We start from the raw sequence: 27127 nt of genomic DNA on the forward strand, positions 1-27127 counted from the left end.
GACTCCCCTTGGGATAACAAGCCTGGTGCATATTAATCTCTGTTAAATTGACAAACTCATATCAGCTTGCAGCGTCCAGCGGGCATAACTGGACACAGCAAGACAGAGGTTCCTAGGGTTGTGTCTGGGACCGGAGATATTGGCTAGTGTCATTTGGTTGCAAAATCAAAGCAGCTTACATGCCAGAGGCTGTGCGTGAACAGCCCAGGAGTGAGGTTCTCACAGTAGGGCAGTGTAAGGCTGGCTCCTAGAGTCGAAGATTGGAGTGACCTAGCAGATCACGTGTCCAGATAACACCAGAGGGGAACGTCACAGTATGAATGACAAAACATAGGTTTGTGGGCACCATTTACTACATTCCATTTTCAGGAATAAGTATGTAATTGGCAAAGATCTGTGATAGCAGAGGAAGAACTAGTACTGTCAAAGGAGTTAATGCTACACAGGTGACACTTAAGAGCGGCACTAGAAAATAGACACTAATTCACATAGCTGTAGGAAGAAAAACATGCATATGTCAAAAAAACAAAAGTACAAATATCCCTACACACAAACATCTTTCCTAAAAAATTACTGAACATAGCTTTTTATTGCCAAGCTTTCACAAGAAGCTAATCCATATTTTTGTATCTGCAGGCACTTTTCTCACTCTTGGGATGTAATGTTATCCATGATCATCCAGACTGCCCACGGATGGAGCAGCTGTGGCAGTAATACTATCAGTGACTAAAAGCTGAGATTTTGTAAATATTACCACAGAGTTAAAGATTTTTTACAGTGTACCTTTACTCTCAAGTTTCTACAGTGAGATTAGTATGTACATTAGTAGTTGAAAATGTATCCACCAGGATAAACACTGTATATTTAGAATGAGCAGCTGGAAAAATTAACTTCTATTAGGCAGAGTCAGTACAAAATTCCAGCTCTCATTATTTTAATGTTCACTGATCTCTGTAATTTTAAGCAAAATCTAAGTTCTCTCTTTTTTAATGTTTTATTAAGTTTCTATTTTTTCCACATTACAGGCATGACAACTTTCAAATTCAATGTTGCCTATACTGCTGCAACTGTGTGCTTCTCTCCCCTCTCTGCATTTCAATGGCCTGTAAACATCAATAATTATGTATCACAAATCTCCTTCAAAAAATGTTGTTACAACCTGCTGCATGTGGCACCTGTCATGAGCTACATACCAAGATATGTTTCCAGGGGTAAAGTACAGAATAGATTTCTGCAACTAAAAACTCCATCCACACTAAACATAAATCAAAACAGTTTCTAAATGTAATTTAACACAGTTAAGCCCCATCCATACTACCCCAAAACCCCATTTAACCAGAACTGTCCAAGAGAATACGCACTGGCAGGATTCCAACACTATTCTTTAATGAGAGCGTGACAGATGTGGAGCTGCTCGGTAATAGTTTATGAATACTGTATGCTGACCTGGTTATTCGGATGTTTACTGTATGAATACGTTGCTTAGTTTAATAGCAGGCTATAAAAAGAAAAAACAGGCAGGAATGGAAAAGAATGGTCCGAGATAAGCCAGCCTTCACCTCGGGAAACACATGAAAGTTATTACAAGACAATGCCAGGACCGGAGAAGACATGGGAACCAGAGGTCAAAAGCACTATAACAGTTTTTAAAAAGGACTCTCTCTAAAGAGAAGCATAGTTGTTTAGGACTGTTTGGGGAAAACAGACTAACACAGACACCCACCAGAATATCTGAATACCTATGTCTGCCTAGGCTATCATCACAGAATGGCAGGGCTTTAAATAAGGTAGACACATATGTAGACTATTGTTTTAAAATCCTTTTTCTCTAAGTGCTTTGTTTCTACTGTTAAAATTAAACAATACTTTGGTTTGAAAGCTGTCCAGTCACTGTAACACCACTGGTCAGGGTCCCCTGAAAGGAAGAACTGCAAGTGCCAAACCCAGTCAGACTTACTGGGTAAACACACTTTATACACAAGGTGCTGTAGTCCATGGCCTAGTCTAACAGGGAGAATTGCAGAATTCCACCCCAGAAGAGGTAAAAGCATATGGCTTGACACCTCAGGGGGTGAACTCAGAGAGACCTAGAAGGGGACAGCCCTGCAACTGTGACATGATGGCAAACAGGTTTTAAATATTTGTAATAGGTACATTAAACACATCTAAAACCCACAACATTTGCATATTACAGCTAGAAGTAAGACTGAGTTCAAATCTAGACTCAGGAATGCCAGTCAGCTGCCTGAGGTAGTTCTTGGTACACAGCAGCCCTTACCTGCAGCTTCTGAATATGCATGAAAGATGCTGTGCAAAACATTTTACTGCATTGTTTCTTCATTGAACTAATTTTTGCTGCATCATTCCAAATTATGGAGTTTTCAAAAGCAAATAATGATGCAGTGACTTGGTCTGAGTAACTAAGAAAGTAATCATCATAATGTTTTACAGAGCTTAAAATAAAATTTTTAAAAACGCATCACCCTAATTTGGAAAGCTTTCTTATTTTCACTGTATAACTGTAATTATTTTCAATAATTTTCTTTCTTTATTACATCTCATAAGTTTGGACTTGATCCTGATGCTGTAATACTCACCTTCATGTGAACTTTACAAAGAGTCTAATACAACGTCTGCTGATAACACTTCCGCTTTTCAAAGCCATATTACAAAATACATTTGCTCTGTGTGACAGGGTGTACCAATCCTGCACTGGGCCAATGGTGCCTGGCCAATCACCGTGGGCCCAGGAGACCACGCTGCATCGCCCATGCTGCGCATGCTCCAGGTGGAAGGGACAGATAAAAGGAAGCAGCCCAGCTCAATCAGGGCTGGCTGGCAAGAAGGAAGGATATGTGCTACAAGCTCCTGCAACTCTCCAAGCGGTGGGAACCATGGACCCAGACTATGCTGCTGACAACGAGCCGATCCCAGAGACTGACTGGAATGCTAAACACTGCCAGCCGGGAAGATGCCCAAGATGAGCCTTGCAGTAGTGACCCAGGGAATGTATCAGAAGCCGATGCTTGAACCATTAACTGAGAATTTCCCGGATTCATAGGGCCCTGGGTTGGAACTCAGTGGAGTAGGAGGGGCCCAGGTTCCCCTGCCCCCCACAACCCACACTTGCCACTAGGTGTGGTTACTGGGGCCTACAGCCATAGGCTGTTTGTTTGCTCTGCCCTGCTCAGGGGTCATAGACGGATTGTTTGCTCCGCCCTGCCTAAAGAGTTAGAGCCCCCTCACTGTGGTTGCCTGCCTCAGCCAAGTGGCTCAGGGGCCACAGACTGTTTGCTTTGCTTTTCCCCTGCCCCGGGGCTACAGACTGACCGCTTGCTTTGCCCTGCCCAGAGGGTCAGAGCCCCCTAACTGCTATTGTTTACCCTAACCAGCAGGCTTAGGAGAGTAGAGACTGAGCATTGGCTCTGTTCGCCCCAGAGGCTGCTGGCTGTTTGTTGACTTTACACTGCAGAGGGTCAAAGCCCATTTTTGATTGTTTGCCCAAACCAGGAGGCTCGAGAGGCATAGATGAAATGTTTACCATGCCCTGTCAGGAGCCCTGAGTCCCCTTAATCGAAATAGCCTAATCCAACAGAGAGTCCTGCTGGTGGTGTGACAGGCTGTACAACCCTCCCCCACTGGGCCAATGGGGGCAGCCCTGCCCGACATGCACTCACGTCACTCTGCTCCTCTTATTATCTGAAGATGCTACAAAAATTATCTTCCTCTTCCTGTAACATCATAGGATGTTTCTATAGGTACACATATACGTTATGGCCAACCTGACAATTTCAAATATAAGAGAGCTGATAAAAACAATTCAGAGTTTACAACCCAGCAGTAAATATTTGATGTGGGTGAAAATACAAAATCTCAGCTCAAGCTTTTTTGTTTGGTTCGTTCCCTTGTAAAATAAAATCAAAAGTTTAAACTGCTTTAATGTTCCTATTCCCCAAAAACAGCTGTAATGATAGTTCAATAAACAGAAAAACAAGGAACACAGTCTGAATAGGAGGCAATAATAAAACAAAACTTACAGAAAAATATTTTGCTACATTCCAGTTTTATCAAAGAATTTAAAAAGGCAGAGAGAAAGAAAGAAACAGGGAAAGGAAACAACAACTAGAAGAAAAGACAGAAAACACTAACCGAAAACAGAAAAATACATAATTAGCTGTCAGGGTTCCTATATAATGGCTAGCAAATATTCTTATATGTATATTTGATGTTATGAATGTGTACGCTGAATTTCTCGTACAAAGGCTGCTTCTGTTATGCTCCATTTTCTTATTGTTGATAGTATTTCAGGCTTCCGATGTTGGGGTACCATTAATTTAGTTATCAAAAGACAGATCCAGATGGATTTCGTGTTTTTAAATCAGTTCCATGTTTCTGTTATTTTTGTCAAGGCAGCAGAATTCTGTGGAAAGCGGATGCCTAAGGATTAAAATTGAACCAACTGTCCCTAAGAATCTTTGTCAAGAATTGTCTGATTTCCAAAGAATTTGTAGTGATCATGGACCATGCCCAATTTGGCAGGCCCAATTCCCATCACATTCAAACAGATGGTATGACTGCTGTGTCATAGCTAAATTTTGGTTCCATGTCACTATCTTCCCTGTCACAATAACCAGTCCAAAAAACTCCAAAATGCTTTGTCCTCAGTTACAAAAAACTGAATTAGATCCTAAAAATATTACTCAAAAGTTATCGTTTTCAGGGATTACTACCCAAATTAATGAACTAGGAAATTAGTGAAAGCCATTATTTACTCTTCTGTCATTAGCTGCCGGAAAAGCATTTGACAGAGTAAACTGGATTATTTGTGATACCATTAGAAAAGTTTGGCCTGTGTAAAAGAAAGGAAACAATCTCAATATAAACTGATAAAAGTCTAAAACTTTCAAACTGCATTTGGCTGGGTTGCCCAATCTCCCCAATTAGGAACATTACAATTTGAACTGGAAATAATTATGAAGTGGAACACAGCCAGAAAACTAAACAGGAAGGTGTCAAAGTAGTTCTATCTACCAAATAACTAGAAAAAACTGGCCACTGCACCCTTATTTACCCCCTTGTTTCCATATATTTGTAATTTTGGAAGGATATACATGCAAGAGACAGTTCAATCTGAACAAGGAATCATTTGTAGTACTGCAGCAACTGCATAATGAAAAGCCTACTGAAGTTAAGGGAAAGATTTCTCTTGACTTCAACGGATGTAAGATCACTCCCAAGAGCGCAAGTTAGTATAAAAAAACCCTAGAGAAAAACTACACTTCGAAATGGGGGTGTGAGAGGAAAAGCTCGCCAATTTCAGTCCAGAACAGTGCATCCCCACTTTGATTCAATGCCTAAAATTGGCTCAAAATATCATGTCTGTATAGGCTATTCAAAACATTCCTGCAGTACAGTTATGAATATTGTTCACTTCTCGGTTTTTGCATAGCTATTAGTATATTCCATCTAATTGCTAAGTAATTAGAATCCCCTGTAATCAAAGTTTCTTACTGGACTCTCATATCTATAAATACATTTCCTGATATACTTTTCCAAGCTGCCCATGAGCTAAGTATCTTCCAGGAATCATATACCTAGTTTTATTGTTCTTAATTTCTATCCACACAGCCTCTGCTATGTCAGCCAAAATATTCATATCACTTTTCTCTACCTACTCAGTATTATCCATCACAAACTGCCCCACAAAAAACAACTTTTATTTTGCTCATCTGCTCTATAAACTTTCCATCTGTTAGTCTTTAAGGTGCCACCAGACTCCTTGTTGTTTTTGTAGATACAGACTAACACGGCTACCCCCTGATACTTGTTTCCATACTGGTTGCACCTTGACATGGTGGGAAGGCTTGCATATTCCAATGATCTTGAGAGCCATCCCAGCAGGAGTTTTAACTCCTGGTAGAGCCACCCAAGTTGAACAGGTCAAAGGGAAAAGCAACCCGGGCCCTCTAGACTGGGGGTTGAAAGATAAGTCAACAGAGCCTATCCTTATAAAAATGTTAAGTTACAAGAAACACAAGAAGGCAGCTATTCCAGCAAACCACACGACAGACAGGAAGAGCAGACCCTTGTGAATGAACTAAGCAACACTTGAAAGCACAGGGAGGATTCCAATTCAGATCCTCTCAATAAAGTATGTGTTGATATAATATTTTAAACTCCAATCCATTTTCCTGGTTATTCCTATCACCACATTTATTCTATAAAACTAGTATATTCAGTTCAGCAACTTTATAGTCTGAACTCTTAACAATTCATACAAAATGTTTAGTATTTCTGCTTTAGTCATTTAATTGTTTACTTTTCTTTCCTCTCCCACAATGCCACTCATTTATCTCATGTGAATTACCTACCTTGTTCTAAGCAATATTTTATTAAATAGGCTTAGAATTTACTAATGTCAGTTTACTTAAGATTTTACATGACATTTATTTTAAAAAGTTGAGTTATTTAATTGAATTGTATGGAACAAATATTAGTTGAAATTCAAATTCATCACTTGCTCATCATCACAAAAACATTAAGAAGTAAAACTTCAATAAGAATTACATCAACTGATCCAAAGTATGTCATACAGAGGCATTTGTTGACACCTGAGAAACATTTTTAATGTGACAAACGTCCTAGTTTTGTCAAGTTAGTTTCTTTTTCAGTACACTATCCAAGTCTCTTGATATGTCTCAGGAGCTAAACCATCCTGCTTCTTGCTTGTTTGCTGTTGCCAAACAACAGGGTGGGGGAGGCAGGGTAGCAAGCTCGGGATATGCAACAGAATTCACACACAATCAAGGTTGTTTCCCAACTGCAGCCTCTTAGCCTTTCCATCAGACATTGATTGTTTTCAGTATAGATGACTTGTTCTTGAATTTCTCTCAAAAATGACACTCTAGATTTCCTTTTCTACTGACCATATCACCCATGCTGTTGTAATTCTAAAATAGAAGTAATCAAAGAAAATTCTTGGACTTAAGAAGAAACAGAATCCAACATTCATGCTTTGTGTTTTTATTTTGAAGTGTAGACGCCAAATTTTTAACTTCTTATGTGCATCCTTCAAAGTAAAGATTTTTCTTGGTCCTGCTTTGAGCAGGGGGTTGGAATAGATGACCTCTTGAGGTCCCTTCCAACCCTGATATTCTATGATTCTAGCCTTTTTAAAAAAGGATGTTCAACTAAAATAAATGAATAACTTCTGCTGTTCAATCCAAATGAATTAAAGTGCTCCTTTCCAGTTTAAGATCTCAACTCCCTCTTTGCTAACCTTTATACTCTTCCATCTCATACACAAACCCACTGGTTTCATCAAAATATTTACACCCTGGGGCAGGGACTGCCAGGATTTGGATTGTTGGTTTAGCACCTAGCAAAATGGTGTCCGGGGTCTATAGACAGAGGAAAGGCAAGCTGAGATAACCTCAGTTCAACTCTCTGCCTCCTTTCAGCAACCCCTAGTCACAGCAAGACAATAAAAAACAAACACAAAACAAAAAAATCTGCTCTACTAGATGCTCAAGACATTTTCTGGGAGTGCAAATATACAGGACAAGGGTTAGAATCCCAGGGTGGTCCCAGCCAAAGCAGGACAGTTAGAAATTGTATCTGGAGAGATGCAGATCTCAGGAATCTGACCACTAGTGGAAGCCATCATGGTGTCTGCACTATGGCCTCCAAAACACACCATTATGCATTAAGAGAGCTTGGGGGCCACACTTCCTTTTTTTCTACATACTAAGCGGCATTTTAAAATATTTCCCACCATATTAAGGGTATTAGGAATTGACACAGCTGTACTCCATCAGAATTAATCAAATGTATTGCTGAAAGATTACAATTAGAGGACTAACTAGAAGCTAGAAAATAAAATTAATAGCTTCATTAATTGTTTTTAAGATCCATGAGAGGAAGGATCTTTGTGTATTTAAGAGATGGCTTCTGTTCGGCAATTTTATTTATTCACTGTTGTTAATATATCATTGTGATTATAATAGTCAGAGTTTAATGCCAGAAGGGACCTCCTAAATCATCTAATCTGACCTCCTATATATCACAGGCCAACACCACCACCTAGAACCTGCACACTAAACCCAACAACCAAAATGAGACCCAAGTATTACATCCCACATGAGACTAGATTATTTTATGTTACAGGCAGATAATAGGAGATGCTGAGGGACACCAGTGCTCACGGCCCCTGCAATGGCAGTTGTCTCATTTAAAATGCAACAACATATTGCAAAATATTGTCCAAGGTATTCTGAGGATACAACCCAGAGGATAGCTGCCCTAAAATGGCTGATATACTCATTAAGCTGTTCGAGAAGCTGTTAAATCCACCTCTGATATCTATGCGATTTACCCATTATGAGCAATTTAAATTTAGCCTTCAGTTTTCAGTCTTCTCTAAATATAATAAACCTGCATGAGGCAAGTGAACAGCTGGTTTATTTTGATTTCTCTGTAAAAGGTTTTCGTATTCTGTACTTATAAACTGGCAATCAAGAATACAGCTATTTAGCACCACTTTTCTTAATTGTGAGCTGGAGACTTCAATGCTGTATATTCTATATAAAATGATTGAGAATCAATGGCTTAAACAATTCACGCAAAAGGAGTCAGAGGTAGAGCTGATATTAGAACACTGGAGTTCCTTTCTCCCAGTTTAAAATAGGGAGAATGCAAGTCCTAGCTCTCTAACTTGCCTTTATTATAAAAAATATTATTTGGAACAGAGATATACATAAAAAGATTATTTTAACTTATGGTGTTTGTATTAAAATATTGGAACAGTATCATGAATTAATTGTTAAGCATCTACAGTTAGCTCATTACATTTGTAACCATGATAATTTAACTATAAAATGCAGAACAGTACTAACAGACTGATAAAGGTTTGGTCTCCAGAGAATTTTGTTCTCTTGTATAATTTAACAGCATGAAATATATAGAGACATCAGAAAAGAAAAATGTTGCAATTCAAGCAATTACAATTGGTCTCTGAGAAATCCAGCCATAAAACTTCCATCAATATTCTCCTCAGCATAATCTCTTTTTGCTTATTAGGCATTTGTAAGATTATGTTCCTTTGATTTGATTATGGTAACATATATGCACTTTAAAAAAAGACTATTCCCACATTTGGTTTGATGCCCAATAGTATAAAGAAAATATGCCATAAATTTTAGAAAGTGTTGAACTTGCTAGTGTTAAGCAAGATTACCTTTTTCAATTACACGTGATTTATTACACTTAATAATAGACAACTCCATTCTAAAGAGATGGTCTAAATCTTAAAATCAATTTTTAATAACACATTAAAAACTCTCACATTAACCTTTGATATATCTTCCTTCTTTATGAGCTTTCCAATTTTAAATATTTTTACACTGATCAGCTTCTCTCTTTCCATTTTGCATTTCTTCCCAAATCACTTAATAATATTAGGATTTCACACCACAGCCACTACAAAGGAGTCTACTGAATGGGGTCTCTTTTCTTCCCTCTCCTTACTGCCACTGAAAACAGACCTGACTCTTAACCACCCAGCTAAACATTTTAGTACCATTAACAATGAATTATATGATTCTTTATATTTTATTTAATCTAACAGACTATTGATTGTATTCTGCCAAATTACCTTTCCAAAGCAAGACTGTTTTGTAATGTACAAGTATAACATACATTAATATAGGACAAATAGTCATTTAAAAGGAATACTGAGGTTAGAAAAACAGCTTTTATAAAGCTATAAAGGTCACCTGCATTGTCAAGTACTCATGGAAATTTTAATGAAAACAGATGAATTACAGTAAATCTTCACTATAGCAGTTAGCTTTTCCTAAAGATAGCATAGAGCCTGACTGACAGTAAAATATAATTTACTGCCATACAGCATGAGTTATAAATCATTGTTACAAAAGCTTCAGTCAATACACACAAGCATTGTACAAATAAGTGAGGTGGTATACTACACAAGTAGCCTCAGCATAAAATGTAAGCAATTCTTACATAACAGCATCAAAATAACAAAATTCAAAGCAAAACCAGTTCCTGATTATTCAAAGTCCAATGCTTAAGAGAAAGAAAACTTCTCAAACTGCTGACACTAATCGATAGCCTCATGAAAAAAATCTTATCCCAAAACAAAATGCTGTCAAACAAACACACAAGCAAAATAATGCTAACAGCTGCTTAATTGGGTCTACATTTTGCATTCCTAATTTCCAGAAGACTGTAGTTCATTTGAAACCAAAACTCTAATAATGTCCAGCAGTGATCTGAAGTACACAGCTTTTAAAAGTCTGACTTGCTATTATAAGAAATAATACTAATGCCCTTTTCATATAGACTTAAAACTATTATATTAGTTTGTGTCACATTTGTCTTTTATCAGAAATGCCCATTAAAAATGTTAAACCTGCTTTTAAATGTTACTTTCACCTCCTTACTGGTACTTCAGCCTTAGAAATTCTATCACTGGCTGCTTTCACTTCATAAACTGATCCATACCATACAGTTGACACATAATAAGACATTTAATAACAAATACTATTACTCTGCCTTCTAAAAAAACATTCACAATTCACATTAGTTGCGTCAGGAATTGGGATAGATTAACCATTCAATAATAGCTAATTGAGTTCGGTAGCAATTAAATTCTGATCATCAATGTTCAATATCTGGCTACCCCCATTAGTCCCATATGAAAAGGAATTGAACGGTGTAAACCTTGTGTGTTCATTTTAAATAAATTAAATCTACATGTGTGGTTATTTAGAATCAAAGCTTAGAGTGACATTAAGGGCTGCAGTGTATCTTTTAGTTATTACATGTGTTTGAGGGGATTATACTTACAATTAAGAAGCCAAAGTCCTCTCTCACACGATTTTCATGATTATTCTCAGCTAGAAGTTAATTTGTTTAGGAAGTTTGAAGAAAATCTATCCTGCCATTTAAGAGTTACCAGAGCATGTACAAATGGTGTTTTTCACAACTTCAACAGATTTTTGCACTGATGTTAAAATCAGTTTGAATTTCAAGCTTCATGTTTAACATGAAGGAATTCCAGGGGCACCCATGTTATCAACGAGTCAATACAGAGCACTAGGCATGCATTATGTGCTTTTCCCTATCAATTTAAGCTATGAATGGCAAGAGGATGTCATATTTTATATATACATACACAACCACACACACACCCTTCTTCCCCAGATCCTCCAATAACACTCTCTCTCAGGGCTTGTCTTCATTACCGGGATAAGTTGACCTAAGTTACCAAAGTAGCTTAGGGCAACTTACCCTGGTGTCTTCACTGCGCTTTGTCAATGGGGGACGCTCTCCGGTCGACTTCCTTTACTCTTCTTGGAGAGTTGGAGCACCAGGGTTGACCAGAGAGCGCTCTGCTGAAGATTTAGTGGATCCTCACTAGACCTGCTAAATTGATCCCTGCTGCATCGATTGCAGCAGCATCGATCTCCCCGTAGTGGAGACCAGCCCTCATCCATAACTTGTGCAGATCACTTCCAATTGTGTCAGAAGTGGCACACATTGCTGTGGGGCTGTTTCTGAAGGTTCCCAGTGGCATCCATTGCAATTATTTCACTTTGGAATACTTGGCCCCCAAGCATGTGGAACCTCAACTCAATGCATGATTTAATGATTGTATATTTAAACAGAAATTTAAATAAAAGAAAGTGGAATCTTTCTTCTTCCTTGTTTTTTGTAAAAAGGAGAATTAAATACCATACATTATTAATGTAACATTCTGGTAACAATTTTACACAAACATAAAGTTAGGGAAATAATTCACAGTTCCAACATTAACATAACTTTTTGACACCGTACATAAAAATTGAGTCATTACAGTTAACAATATATGCAGAAATGGAAAATATTAGACATGAACAAGAAGATAAAGTATGGTTTAGGGAAAGACCATATACTTTGCTGGCATAACTTGGCTCCATAACTTTGCATTTTCTTACCTTTGATCTTACTGTCTCAGCAATTTAATAACATTCATGCCATTTTTCCACAATATTGTATACTCCTTTGGAGCCATAGAACCCTTAGAATCCTTTGTTTTAATAAGGAAGAATATCACACTGTAGGCCAGGAGATATTTCAACACACTTGACTATAAGACAGGAAATATCACAATGAAGACGAACTCTGTCATCCTTCCATTAGGTTCCATATAAGTAGTCAAAGATTATTGTGCAGAAAAGAATTGTATTATGAATCAGAACAAGTCATGTGCCTCCACCAAACATCTGATCCTGACCTACAGAGATACCAGGTTAAAAAGGGATGCAAAAGACTACTTAGTTCTTATGAATCAAAACTCTTGCTATATTAAAGGGAATTATGGAATTTGCAAGTTGAAGGAAAACCCAAACTGGGAAAACAAGAGAGAATGAGAGAAGAACCAAAAGATCTTTCATTTGAAATAAAATGGATTAAATAAGGTAAGGGGGAGATTTTCACATATTCCTATGGAAGTTAGAAGCACAAACCCCAATGAAAATCAGTGGAACATATGCCTATAAATCCCTTCTAAATTGCTGTAAAAATCACCACCACAGGCTCTGAAAATGAACACTGTTGCCACTCTTACACAGGAGTCAAATTTACATAACTGTTAACATGTGAAATTGATTCTGCTCACACAGGTAAGACATAATTATGAGAAAATGCTTGTCTGTGCTAGCCAAACTATCACCCTTCCAGTAAAAGTTAATGTAATGCAAATCTCTAGAACAGAGTAATAAATATACTTAAAAAGAAGTTTATCACAGATCAGTGATAAACACAGAACTTATTTTACACGACATACTGTAATATGTAAGGAAAAAGTAAAGACCAGTTGCATCCTGTACAAAACATTAGGACCTTTGTTTGCAAGAACAAATTCCTGATCAGCTGAATCATAAAACTATTCTCACCATATTTAACATTAATACAGTTTAAAGATAATAGCTATCTAAATTATAAGATTTTCTCCAGCTGAGCAAAGCATTCATGGAAAAAAACCACCTTTCCTACTAACCTCTTCTGCATCATAGATTTTCAATCAATAAATGAAAATGCAAACAATGTTGTACATGGTACATCTTATCAAAACACTACTTGATGATTTTACCTAATAAGTCTCTGTAAAATACATACTACGGAAGATTAGAAATCAATATTCATCCTAAATAATCATGAATGCTTTTTGACATTACTCACCCCATTGGAGAGGAGCCAACTGTAGATGCTCTAGGACCAGTTGATTAAGAACTCCTTCTACACTGGCTTCCCCTTCACGCTTCAAAGAAGGGTAAATGAGAGTTAAGGAAAACTTTGATCCAGAGAGAAAGGGAGCCTGTAGCACAAACATTTATGATTATTGAAAACCAAAACTGTACCTTAAGGATTTATTAAAGATTCAAAACTTCATATCTACTTATTAATCTGTGATGTTGGATAATGGACAATTAATTATAGTAGTTTATATCTTCAGAGTGGAAACATTAAGTGCCAGATTCTGACCTTGCCATGGTGAAGCATGCGTGAAAGTGAAAGTCAGACCTAAGTGGCTAGGAAAAAATGTAATCTGGACCTTTAATCATCACATGCAAGGCCCACACATCTGACAGTCTATGTGCCTGGTGGCAAGGTCTGGCCTCACACCAAAGCAATCTGATCACACCCTTTTTGCACTGTGGAATGGCTCTGGACATATCGCCTACCTACTCCTTACAGTGTTGAAGGAAGCACTAGGTTCTCACACCATCTTGTTCCCATTCAAGTGCTAGGTGGGGAAGGAGTAGTAACTTCCTATGCCTTCTCTTCATACCCCAGTACACTCAAGAAAGACAAAATATGAAGGAGTACAGATCAAATGTATAAAATATGGGACAAGCAGAAAAGTAAAACCTCTGTTGTAAATCGAAATAAACTGTAATGTAATGGTTTAAAAAAAAAAAAAAAAAAGGAAAAAATGGGAGTTCCTCCTATCAAACAATTCTACTTACCTTTGCCTTTGAAATAAAAGGGAAACGTAGGATTATTTTCTTTGAATACAAAATGTAAACCACGAATCACTATTAAATAAAATCAATGAATTTACTTACAAGCACTGGGTTCATGCTGTGTTTAGGTGTGCCACATTATACATCTTCCTTTAATTATAGCATTATTACAAAAGGGGCTCACTTAAGAGAGCTCATAATCCAGGAAATCGAAGTTGCACAGCAAGTTCCTTGTATAGGGAAATCAGGCTGTAGGGGCTTGAAAAATACATATTTTTAAGTGCTAATAGAACAGTAAATTGAACTAAAAAACCTTGTGTTCACATCATTTCATTTTCACTGTATATAGGTTGAAGCAACTACAGTGTCACAAATTAGTTTACAAAAACAAAAGCAATGGCTACCTTTGAATTCAAAGCACTCTAGAGAAGCAAGGTTGCAGATATAAATCCTCTTGCATTTCGCAGCTTATTAAACAGTGTTCAAGTAAAGATGTATCAAATAAATTGCATGTCCAAAAACAGCTTCTGCAGGGGCACAGAAAAAATGATTACTTGTCTTACCCTACAATAATTGTGGTTCTACAAGATGTAATCAGTGTGAATCTCATTGTAGCCATGCACTTGTCTCATAGGCACAAGCTCAATCTTTTGAATAGCTGTATCCGTTGGGGGCAGTGCATACTCCAAAGTGAGGACATAAAAAGGGCAGAGTGACATTGTCCCTGTCTCAGTTTCCTTGCAATTTGAACCCTGTCGTAGCTGAGGACTTGAAAAACAGGGACAGAGGGCAAACTGTCAGATTCATACCGACAACACCATCTTAAACATCACAGTTACTGTAAGGTAAGTAACCATACTTTCTTCTTCAAGTATCTGTCAGTGAGGATCTCACTGTAGGTTACTGGCATCTGTGATGGAATGAGTGACAATTTCTCATAGTTCACTAGGAGGACCAGATGGGTGAACAGAGAGAGTACACTGATGAGGCTTGTCAAGACTTTCCTGATATGATCTGCCTCTGATTGCCCAGTTATCTAGATACAGACAGTTGTGAATGCCCATTTTCCTTAGGCATGCCACCACTACGGCAAGGCATTTTGTAAAGGTTCTTGATGCAGTTGAATGGCTCTACCTGTAGGAGGGGTGAATGGCAATACAGAAGTATGCATCCTGTAATCTCAGAGAGACAAACCAGTCCTTAAGCCTGAAAGGATAAATGATGAAGGCAAGCATTATCATACTGAACCTGAGACCATTCATTATCCTGAGATCCAGATTAGGATGAACCCTCCCCCTGCTTTATTCTTTGGAATGAGGAAATACAGGGAATAGAAGCCTCTTCTCCTTTATTCCTGCAGAAGCTCTTCCACAGCTCCTAGACTCATAGAGGTGATTTCTTTTTGTCATAGGATCTCATGAGAAGGGTCTCAGAACAGGGACAGGGAAGGAATTGGATAAAGTAGACATGGGTGACAATACTCAGCACTCATTTTTTGGCTATAATCGCCAACCATCCTCGACGGAAAGGAGTGAAGGTGATTTCTGAAGATCAGCTCCAGCGTGATGGTGTTCTTGACACCCCCTTCTTCCTCCATCAAACCTGCTGCCTCTGGCATGGAGCCTGATGTTTTATGGAGAAGGAAGATGATGAGTGTCTTCGAGAGTACAAGGGTCACTTTCTGAGAGGGCATTGCAGTTGGCAACCATGGAAATCAGAGTGTGATCTCCCTCATTAAGGGAGCTGGTACTGGTAAGGCACTGAAACGTTAATACAAAGAATCTGAGTGTCTCCCTCAAATTGTTCAGGAAATGAAGCACTTCATCCTTCCAGCTACTGAAGTCCATGCCCTTGAAGGGTAGATTCTCTATTGTTGCCTTGACTTCTTTTAGAATCCCAAATGCCTGTAAGCAGGAGGCTTGGTGCCTTGTAGCAGCTGTGGCCTTGGATTAAGCAGCCACTTCAGACTCATCCACTGCAACTTATAGCACTGTTTTGGTTACCAACTGCCCTTCTTTGATTGTATCTCTCAGTTTCTTCCTGGATTCCCGCAGAAGCTTTGATAGGAGGTCACTCTTTCTCAAACTCAGAGACTGTACTTAGCAAACAGGTTTGCGATGTGAAATTGGAGAGAAGCTGACAAGCAAGCATCTTGGCCAAAGAGGTCTTGTTTCTTGGGGTCCTTCTTTTTTTGGATTCCCCTTGGTGGGCCTGGCCTTTTCTTGGACTGAAGAAACCACAAGCAGTCTTAGGGTTGGGTGAATGTAAAAATGTTCAAAGTCCTTATGTAGGCTTTGGTAGCACTTTTCTACTAGCTTTGAACTCAGGAGAAGCAAGGCCAGGGTGTGTCACAGTCCCTTTGCTGGATTCAATATACACATATTAATTCGGAGGGCATAAATTTTTGTGAGCACAAAGGAGCTGAGGATATCCAACAGCTTAGGAGTGTTACCTTGAATCACCCTTGTCTTGATGTTCAAGGCTTCAGCTATCCTTGAGATAACACTTGGAAACCCTGAAAGTCATCAACAGCCAGGACTCACAAAGAATAATGCAAATAAATATTGCTACATCTACCATTTTGTTACAAGTTGTCTTCATTTAATGTGCCATCCTACACTAAAAAACAACTGTGTAACAGTGGCATTGTGAGCTGCCATGCTTATTGTCTCTTAATGATTTTCACATCAAATGTGTGTAATTAACAAGTAACAAATGTTTATAATCGCCAGAGCTACAGTCAAGCTAGAATAGGACAGTCAAGATACATATGAAGGAAAGAATCTAGTGTCACCAACTATTAAGTTTCTAGGGGTCAAATTATGTCCTCAGTTACATCTGTGTGACTTTGTTGTCCTTCCTCTGTAACACCTGTGCAGCCCTGCTGGCACTCAGTAAACTTTTTATTGATGATATATAAGAAGGAATAAAATCCCAATCACTGTCTTATATCTCTGCTGCTTCTGTAGAACTCCCAGCAGTAACCAGCAGAAAAACTCAGTCAATGCAGCTCACTGATACAATTCCTAAATACACACAGGGAGTGGATTTGTGGACTAAGATGACACCATCTTAGTGTCAGTCCCAGGATATTAGAGAGACAAAGTGGGTGAGGTAATATCTTTTATTGGAACAGCTTCTGTTGATGACAGAGACAAACTTTTGAGCTTACACAGAGTTCTCCTTCAGATCTGAGAAATATACTTAGAGTGTCACAGCACACAAAGGACCAGCTTCCTCCAGAACCTCCTCCACAAACTAACTCCAAACACCAACATCCCTCCCATCCCTGCCACCTGGACATCACTGCAGAGTTTGCGAAGAAGGTTGGTTGTGTCCTGAAGAAAGCTGTCTCTTTGTGTGTTGTGACACTCTGAGTATGATTCCCAGACCTGAAGCAGAGCTTTATGTAAGCTTGAAAGATTGTCTTGCTCATCAACAAAAGTTGGTCCAATAAAAGGTATTACCTCACCCACCTTGTCTCACCATTTTTACATATATTTTTTCAGTTTAAAATTACACATTAATTCTTAAATACATTAAATAAAAGTCACAGTTTAATTATTGGGCTAGCACAAATATTAGAAAAGACAAGGGGTAGTAGGTGTTAGTCTGGAGGATAGAACCATGAGATTGTGTTTCAGTTACTATCACGTATTTGTATTGCAATAGCACTCCGGGCCCTAGATCCACTGTGTTAGGCACTATACAAACATATAACAAGACCCTGCCCCAAAGAGCTTACAAACAAAATAAGTAAAATTTTAACGTTTAGTTTCATGGAGTGAGGACCAATTATTTATTTTGGCACAGTAACTGTAGGAATAAGAAGTACAATTTATGATTTCCTTACATTAGCAATTATTTGGGGGTAGGGTCTCTCATCCTATGTGTCTGCACGCCACCTTACAAAATGGAACTTTATTACTGCCTGGTGCCTCTGGATGCTACCACAAAGGAAAGAACAACATATTTGATCATTTATAAGAAACAATGCTAACATTAGATAAAATCAATATACACTGAAATGTACTTGAAAGATGCATTCAGATTCTATGGCTTTTCTCACCCACTGAAGGGGAAACTGAATTTCCTTTTGTTCTATAATGAAAGGGTTATCCCCAGGATCTTTAATGTGATTTATTGGTTTTATGTTGCAGATTGTGCATTTTTAATGACTATTTAGCTGTTTTTAAAATAAAATAGAATGAGCCTGACATGTATTTTTTTAAAAAGTGGAGGTTACTTACTGTAACTGGATGTTCTTCGAGATGTATGGTCGCTATTTGAATTCCACACATGGGAATGCATGCACACTATTGTGCCCAAGTCCAGAAGTTCTTCCAAGCAATGTCTGTTGTCCCACACATGTGCAGTACATCTCCTTTTGCGCCTGACAGAGGGTATAATAGGCATTGCAGGTCAATGCCTTTCTAGTTCCTCTTCTTACTATAAATCCAACAGGATCCAAAGCAGAGGGATGGAGGGCAAGTAGTGGAATACAGACAGGCACCAAACATATCAAAGAACCTTCAGTTAGAGTAAGTAACCTCCACTGCTTCTTCTGGTGATGGTCCCTATGTGTATTCCACACACGGATGATGGGCAAGCAGTGTTCAGACTGGAGTAGGTGCGAGGAAGCTGGTAGCAAACATACTTGCGATACCTGCTGACCTCACTGCTGCATCCGTGGGCCAGGGCATGAACTAGGGCAATAGTGCGTCAAAAATGTGTGGATTGAATTCCAAGTGGCTGCTCTGCAAATGTCCTGTTGTGGAACATCTGATAGGGATGCGATGGAGGCAGCTTATTTTCACATGGAGTGAGCTATGACATGCCCAGGAAAAGGAATGTTTTCTAACTTGTAGCACTCTAAGATGTATCTGAGACCCAGTTGTAAATCCTCTCTGAGAATATGGTTTGTCCATGGAACCTCTCTGCTATGGTGTTAGAACGTCTCAATAATTTCTTAATGGGTTTGGCTCTTTGCAGGTAGAACATCGGACACTGAGAGAGGGAAGTCTCTTGGGGTGTAGTTGAGGAGAAACCTTTTCTTTGTGAAACAATGTATAAGGTGGGTCCTCCATGATGGCGCCAAGCATGCTGACCCTCCTAGCTGAGTGATAGCTACTCAGAACACTACCTTCATGGATACGTAGGCCATGGTAGAAGTCACCATGTGTTTGAAAGGTGGACTAGTGAGCTTGGACAGGACAATGTTAAGGTCTCATTGAGAGGTAGGTTTAAGCACCGATGGGAAGTTCCTGATCAGATCTTTAATGAATCATACTGTAGCTGAGTGAGTAAAGACAGAGCATCCTTCCACCGGAAAGAGGAGGGCACTAATCACTGCTAGGTGTATTCATAGCAAACTAATAGAGACACTTGAAGTCTTTAGAGATAGGAGACAGTCTAGAACAACCAAAATGCTTACAGTATCTGGAGAATGTTGGTGCATTTGTGCTTAGTCTGAAAAACATCTCTGTTTGACTTGATATCAGATTCTAGTAGATTCTTTTCTACTCTGGTTAAGGATCACCTGAATGGGGACTGAACACAAGCATTTTGTTTTCAATGCCCATCCAAAAACTAGGCAGTGAGATGGAGTGAGTTCGGATTGCCATGCTTGGTCTTCCCCCTGACTTGGGTTAGGAGATCTGAAACCAGGTGAATCCTGATTGGTGGGTGGGCAGACACGCTTAGAAGATCCGTGAACCAGAACCGTCTAGGCCGGTGGGGAGTGCGGAGAAGGATGTTGGCTTTGTTGCGATGTATCTTCCATACAACCTGAGGAAGTAGGGGAATGAGAGAAAAGGCACCTCTGAAGCCATTTGTCTAAGACATCAGCAGACCATTGCCTTGGGAGTCACAACCCATGGCTCATCTGGAGCAATATAGAAGGAGCTTTCTGTTTGTTTGGGATGCAAAGAGGTCCTATAGCGGAGTATCCCACTGTGTATCTCACTTGGGACTGCATTGTAAATCTCCCACTCATGGTCTACCGAGAAGCATCTGCTTAATTTGTATCTCATGGAGCTATGAACACCAGGAAGGTACACTGCATATATCCCATCTCCTAGAGCTGGAAGGGACCTTGAAAGGTCATCGAGTCCAGCTCCCTGCCTTCACTAGCAGGACCAAGTACTGATTTTGCCCCAGATCCCTAAGTGGCCTCCTCAAGGATTGAACTCACAACCCTGGGTTTAGCAGGCCAATGCTCAAACCACTGAGCTATCCCTCCTCCAAAGTCTGATGGCTTCCTGGCAGAGGGCATGAGATCTTGCGCCTCCCTGTTTGTTTATGTAGACCACAGCGGTGATATTGTCCAACATTATCTGAATATGGAGTAAACATATAATCAGAAGGAAGGGATGATGAAGAGGCACCCGTTTGAACCTGTGGATCCAGTTCCACCTCTTCCTCTCCGTAGATTGACCGAACAGGCTGGCAAGAGGGAAAGGATCAGTACAACTCCTCAGAGGAGTCCGCACACCACCTATAAAGATCCCTCAGATGCCAATAAGGCCAGAAAAAGGGATCAAAACAGTTGCAGGAGGCCCAGGAAATCAGTACCTTTGGTCCCTGGGGGGTTCGTATCTGGCATAATGGGAGCAAAAGCCCTTGATTGTCTGTCAGCGGTCAACAGCTTCTCAAGGAATACTGTTGTGATCTGGAAGCCTACTTTCACCGCCTCCGACTCAAAGAATACTTTCATGATAACACTGAACAGCGCACTGATACACAGATACCCTCCCACCAACAACACAGGAAGAAGAACTCCACATGGACTCCTCCTGAGGGTCGAAATGACAGTCTGGACCTATACATAGAATGCTTCCGCCGACGTGCACAGGCAGAAATTGTGGAAAAACAACCTCGCTTGCCTCATAACCTAAGTCGTGCAGAACGCAATGCCATCCACAGCCTCAGAAACCACCCTGACATTATCATCAAAGAGGCTGATAAAGGAGGTGCTGTTGTCATCATGAACAGGTCTGACTACCAGAAGGAGGCTGCCAGACAACTCTCCAATACCAAATTCTACAGGCCGCTTTCCTCAGATCCCACTGAGGAATACACTAAGAAACTGCACCATCTACTCAGGACACTCCCTACACTAACACAGGAACAAATCAACATACCCTTAGAGCCCCGACCTGGGTTATTCTATCTACTACCTAAGATCCACAAACCTGGAAATCCTGGACGCCCCATCATCTCGGGCATTGGCACTCTCACTGAAGGATTGTCTGGATATGTGGACTCCCTACTCAGACCCTACGCCACCAGCACTCCCAGCTATCTCCGTGACACCACAGATTTCCTGAGAAAACTACAATGCATTGGTGACCTCCCAGAAAACACCATCCTAGCCACCATGGATGTAGAGGCTCTCTACACAAACATCCCACATACAGATGGAATACAAGCTGTCAGGAACAGTATCCCTGATGATGACACAGCACAACTTATTGCTGAGCTCTGTGACTTTATCCTCACGCACAATTATTTCAAATTTGGTGAAAATATATACCTCCAGACCAGTGGCACCGCTATGGGCACCCGCATGGCCCCACAATATGCCAACATTTTTATGGCTGACCTGGAACAACGCTTCCTCAGCTCTCGTCCACTCATGCCCCTTCTCTACCTACACTATATTGATGACATCTTCATCATCTGGACCCATGGGAAGGAGACCCTGGAAGAATTCCACCATGCTTTCAACAGCTTCCACCCCACCATCAACCTCAGCCTGGACCAATCTACACGGGAGGTCCACTTCCTGGACACCACCGTACAAATAAGATCTTCACCAAGCATTCTCAAAACTACGATACCCACACAAGGAAATAAAGAAACAAATCAACAGAGCCAGACGTGTACCCAGAAGCCTCCTGCTACAAGACAGGCCCAGAAGAGAAACCAACAGAACTCCACTGGCCATCACCTACAGTCCTCAGCTTAAACCTCTCCAACGCATCATCAGTGATCTACAACCCATCCTGGACAATGATCCCTCACTTTCACAGACCTGGGGAGGCAGGCCAGTCCTCACCCACAGACAACCTGCCAACCTTAAGCATATTCTCACCAGCAACCACGCACCGCACCATAACAACTCTAACTCAGGAACCAACCCATGCAACAAACCTCGATGCCAACTCTGCCCACATATCTACACCAGCAACACCATCACTGGACCTAACCAGATCAGCTACAACATCACCGGCTCATTCACCTGCACGTCCACCAATGTTATATATGCCATCATATGCCAGCAATGCCCCTCTGCTATGTACATTGACCAAACTGGACAGTCACTACGCAAGAGGATAAATGGACACAAGTCAGATATCAGGAATGGCAATATACAAAAACCTGTAGGAGAACACTTCAACCTCCCTGGCCACACAATAGCAGATGTAAAGGTAGCCATCTTACAGCAAAAAAACTTCAGGACCAGACTCCAAAGAGAAACTGCTGAGCTCCAGTTCATTTGCAAATTTGACACCATCAGATCAGAATTAAACAAAGACTGTGAATGGCTATCCAACTACAGAAACAGTTTCTCCTCCCTTGGTGTTCACACCTCAACTGCTAGCAGAGCACCTCACCCTCCCTGATTGAACTAACCTCATTATCTCCACACTGATTTATACCTGCCTCTGGAGATTTCCATTACTTGCATCTGAAGAAGTGAGGTTCTTACCCACGAAAGCTTATGCTCACAGTACTTCTGTTAGTCTCAAAGGTGCCACAGGACCCTCTGTTGCTTTTTTCAAGGAATACTGGCGCAGCCATCTGCTCTGATTCATCCAAGTCCAAGAACTGCTCCATTGGTAGTGGTTGTGCTGTCAGTACCAGGGCACTCCTACTGGATGGTTGGAGGTGAGATGGCTCCAGGACAGTGATGTAAGTCCATCCTCCGAAGTAAGGACACACTTATGAGGGGGAGTCCAGAAAGAAGTGGAGACTGTTGATAATTCAGGAATATATCCTCCGGTGTTATACAAGTCTGGCCCTGGTGTCCAAGGAGTTCCTGCAGTTAAGTATGATGGATCCAGTGCATCTGTAGCAACTGGATGGTTTTTAGATGGACAAGGTAGTTTCAATGATGGGTCCAGACCAGCACTTGTAGACAGAACCAGCAAGCATCTAACCTTAAGCTTTGGTACAGAACTGATTGACAGAACCAGCAGATCTTTTTTTACATATCTTGCCTTCAGATCTAGGAGTCTTCATAGGAGCTGGCTTCTTAGGTTCCAACATTAGTTCATGACAACTCACCCAATCTGGTCAGACTCAGGAAGGAAGAACATTTCTTTTGGACAGTCCTCAACAAGGATCTGTCCTTGTGCTCATGAGAGTGCCCTCTACTCTCAGGAAGGGTGGAGCCGGGGGAGGCGTTCCACAACCAGGGAGAAAGAAATAATCTATACTATACTATAAACTTTTTAACCACTAAGTACTTGTCTAAGAATATAACTATTTACAAATGTTTTCTATATAGGTTAAGCAACTAAGTGAAGGAGGACACAATTCTGACTCAGGCCATGCGACGGTAAGAAGGAAATGGACCGATGTCAACCTGTACTGCCTCTTATACCCTTGGTTAGGAACATGAGGAGAGCTACTCTGCATGGGTGGGCCAACAGACACTGCTTTGAAGAACTTCCAGACTTGGGCATCTGGCAGGCATGTGCACTAACATGTGGAATACACATAAGGACCATCACTTGAAAAACATGGGAGGTTTCCTTTAAACATTTCACACTGGAAATATTTATATTATGTAGCATTAGCATATGTAATTCTATCCATGGTTTTCACAGTCCCACACTGACTACTAGACTTTATACCTAGTGTTTATATCCTATTTGTGTAAAGAGAACATTTGACCTGAACATATAGGCTTTTTTAATCATATTCATATCTTGTCCATTTATGAAATGTTTAAAATATATGGAATTGCTCATTCGGTAAGTGATAATTAATTTGGTAATTGACTAAAAGATACTGTTTTCCTCTAGTTCTCTGTACATGTATAGTATAATAAAGGAGAAAAATGAGTCAATATGGTCAGCAAGATAGGCAGTGGTCACCGCACACTAGTAGCCTAAGTGCTGTCAATGTTTTTGTAGGCCTCACAGCAAAGGACAGTTTTAAGGAGAATTTTGAAGAAGGATAATGAGTTAGTACTGCAGATGTTTACAAGGAGCTTGTCACAGCTGTGAGGGAAGAATGTGAGAACACACAACAGTGCTTGCCTGAAAATTTAACAAGTGGACTGATCAGAGGCAGCAGATCATCTTTCAGTATAAAACGAGAGATGATAGTTAGGGTGACCAGATGTCCTGATTTTATAGAGCCAGTCCCGATTTTGGGGTCTTTTTCTTATATAGGCTCCTATTACCCCCCATCCCGATTTTTCACATTTGCTGTCTGGTCATCCTAGGAAGGATGGGGACAGGTCATGAAGGGCCTTGGAAGTAAAGACAAGTAGTTCACATTTGATACAATAGAGAACACGGAGTCAGTGAAGGGATGGAAAGAGGCATGATGTGGTCAAATTAAGGTGCTTGCAAAATTATTTTTGCAGCAGTATTCTGAATGAATATAAGTGGGGCAAGATTGCATTTACTGGCCACAATAAAGAATGATACAGTAATCAAGACATTAGCTGATGAGAGCCTGGACATGAGTTTTAGCTGTGTAGATGGATAGTAAAGGCTGTACCTTAAAAACGTAATGCAGAAAGCATCTGCAAGACATAGACGTAGCCTGGATGTGAAGACCTAGAGTGGTCCGAGTCAAAGATGACACTTAGGTTATGGGTCTGAGTGACAGGTAAAATATTGGTGTTGTCCACAGTGATCAAGAAAGAAGGTAGCAGGGAAGGCTTGGGCGGAGAAGATTAAGAGGTCTGTTTTAGCTATGCTGAGCTTGAGCTGACAGCTAGACATCCACAAGAAGATGTCAGAGACACAGGCCAAGATTTTAGTTTGGACAGATGGAGACAGAACCAGAGTAGAAAGTTAAAACTGAATTTTAGCATCAAATTGGTAATTGAATCTGTTTTTGCAGAGGTGATTACCCACAGATAGGGTGTAGGAGAAGAGGACCAATGACAGAGCCTTGTTTAATCCCCCCAGGAAATCGGAGAGGATATAAAGAGGATCCTCCAAAAGACACACTGAAGCAGTGATTAGAAAAGTAGCAGGAGAACCAAGAAAGAACAGTCTCACAGAAGGAAAGGAAAGATACCATTTCAAGAGGAGGAGCATGGTCATCTGTGACAAAGACGGGTGACAAATCGAGGTGGATGAAGATGTAGTACTGGTTCTTCGATTTCACTAGAAAGAGGTTGGTAGATATTTGGCAAGAGCTGTTTCCGCTCAGTGCAAGAGTCAGAAGCCATATTGAAGAGTCTTGGATAGAACTGGAGAAGAGGAACTCCAGAAAGCAATTCCTCCTTTTTATACTGAGCCCTACATTGCACTACACCTTAAGTGAGCTCGCAATTCTCCAGTAATAGATACCCTGCTGCTCTGATTTCCTACTCTGTAGACCTGCTAGGAGAACTGGTTTGTGGGGTTTGACCTTACCTGGATGATCCTACAGCAAGTGACTGGCACTAAAGACCAGAAGGGCAGTATTCCCTGTCACAGGGCTTCATGTAAGATTTAATTTAAACGTGGATGAGTGAGAAGTTTACTTATTTAGGAGTAAAATCTCTAAATAAATTAAATTGCAGGAAGGATTGGATTACAACCTCAGGCTCACTGTATGACCTACGACAAGTAATTTAAATCTCTGCATGTCTATATTTCCCTATCTAGAAAGAGGAAAAACTAATATTTATTCGGAGCATAAGCTTTCGTGGGTAAGAACCTCACTTCTTCAGATGACTTGCATCTGAAGAAGTGAGGTTCTTACCCACGAAAGCTTATGCTCCCAATACTTCTGTTAGTCTCAAAGGTGCCACAGGACCCTCTGTTGCTTTTTACAGATTCAGACTAACACGGCTACCCCTCTGATACTTAATATTTATTCATCTTTGTTAACTGTTTTGACATGTACACATTCAAATGACTGTACAAGGGATACTCATTATTACTCTGAAAATGTGTCCATGCAACAATGATGTAATTTTACGCAACATGCCTGTTCCCTGTATGTGTTCAGTCTCCTATGTGATGACTTTCTCCACCAAAGTATTTTTTCTACTCGTATTTAGCTTGTTAGCATTGCAGACCACACACAAAGATGAGAGTAAGCAGAACCCTCTTCTGGCCTGCCCATCCTTCAACAGAAAAATTAAAAATAAGTTCCAAATGCAAAATTTTTATTGTGTGTAATGCATGCATCCGCTAGAATGAACAAAGCTTTACTTTTAGATTCCAATTTGAGTCTGCAGGTGTGGCAATTTAAAAGATTAGCTTTTTACTTGTACACTCAAAAAAAACTGATCTAGAGCCACAGAGGCAATGAATACTACACCCTAGGATGGATGCCATTTTTAAAAAGTAACTTTTCAGAGTGGAACGTTACTTTGTGTCTCTCTTAAGAGACAGGAGGCGAATATTGCATAATTTTTTATGTTGAAAATCTCGAAAACAGTTGAATGAACAAATTATATTGCCTAAGGAAAAAATTTGTCTCTTAGAGTCTAACCAAACTTATCAATGTATACTCGTTGTTCCGAAGACACCATATAACTAAAGCACAATCTACTGAATGTATTGTTTGAAATGTGATGCTAAAAAGGAATTTGGTATAGATTTATCAAATTGTTTTCCGTTTTAAATCCCTTAATTGTTTTCTATCTGCTGTGCAGTGTTTCACCTCAGGCATGCTGAAGATGTTTTTTATGTCACACTTGTCAGTTTCTGTATGAATAAATACAGGTGGATGAATGCATCCCAGTCCTACTTCAGCATAAATAAATTAGCGAATTTTCATAAATAGAAATTATACTAATGAAAAACTGTTTTAAATGATTAATGAACACTATTTACCATAAATCTGTTTTCTCATTTGCATTTTGAACTTTTGGAATGCTGATTATGGTGCTGTTTTGATCTTGCTTAAGG

General features: G+C 39.9%; 1 protein-coding gene across 1 annotated transcript in view; it reads right to left on the reverse strand.

Moving 5' to 3' along the window:
* Positions 1-27127, reverse strand: part of TRAPPC9 (trafficking protein particle complex 9) — a gene marked incomplete in the record, with an annotated part of 827606 nt that overhangs the window by 372730 nt on the left and 427749 nt on the right. Inside the window, 1 exon segment of the mRNA XM_034763666.1 lies at positions 13246-13336. Within this exon segment, the coding sequence (XP_034619557.1) occupies positions 13246-13336 (91 nt within the window).

This window comes from Trachemys scripta, chromosome 2 (assembly GCF_013100865.1).
Source record: "Trachemys scripta elegans isolate TJP31775 chromosome 2, CAS_Tse_1.0, whole genome shotgun sequence".
Lineage (NCBI taxonomy): Eukaryota > Metazoa > Chordata > Testudines > Emydidae > Trachemys > Trachemys scripta.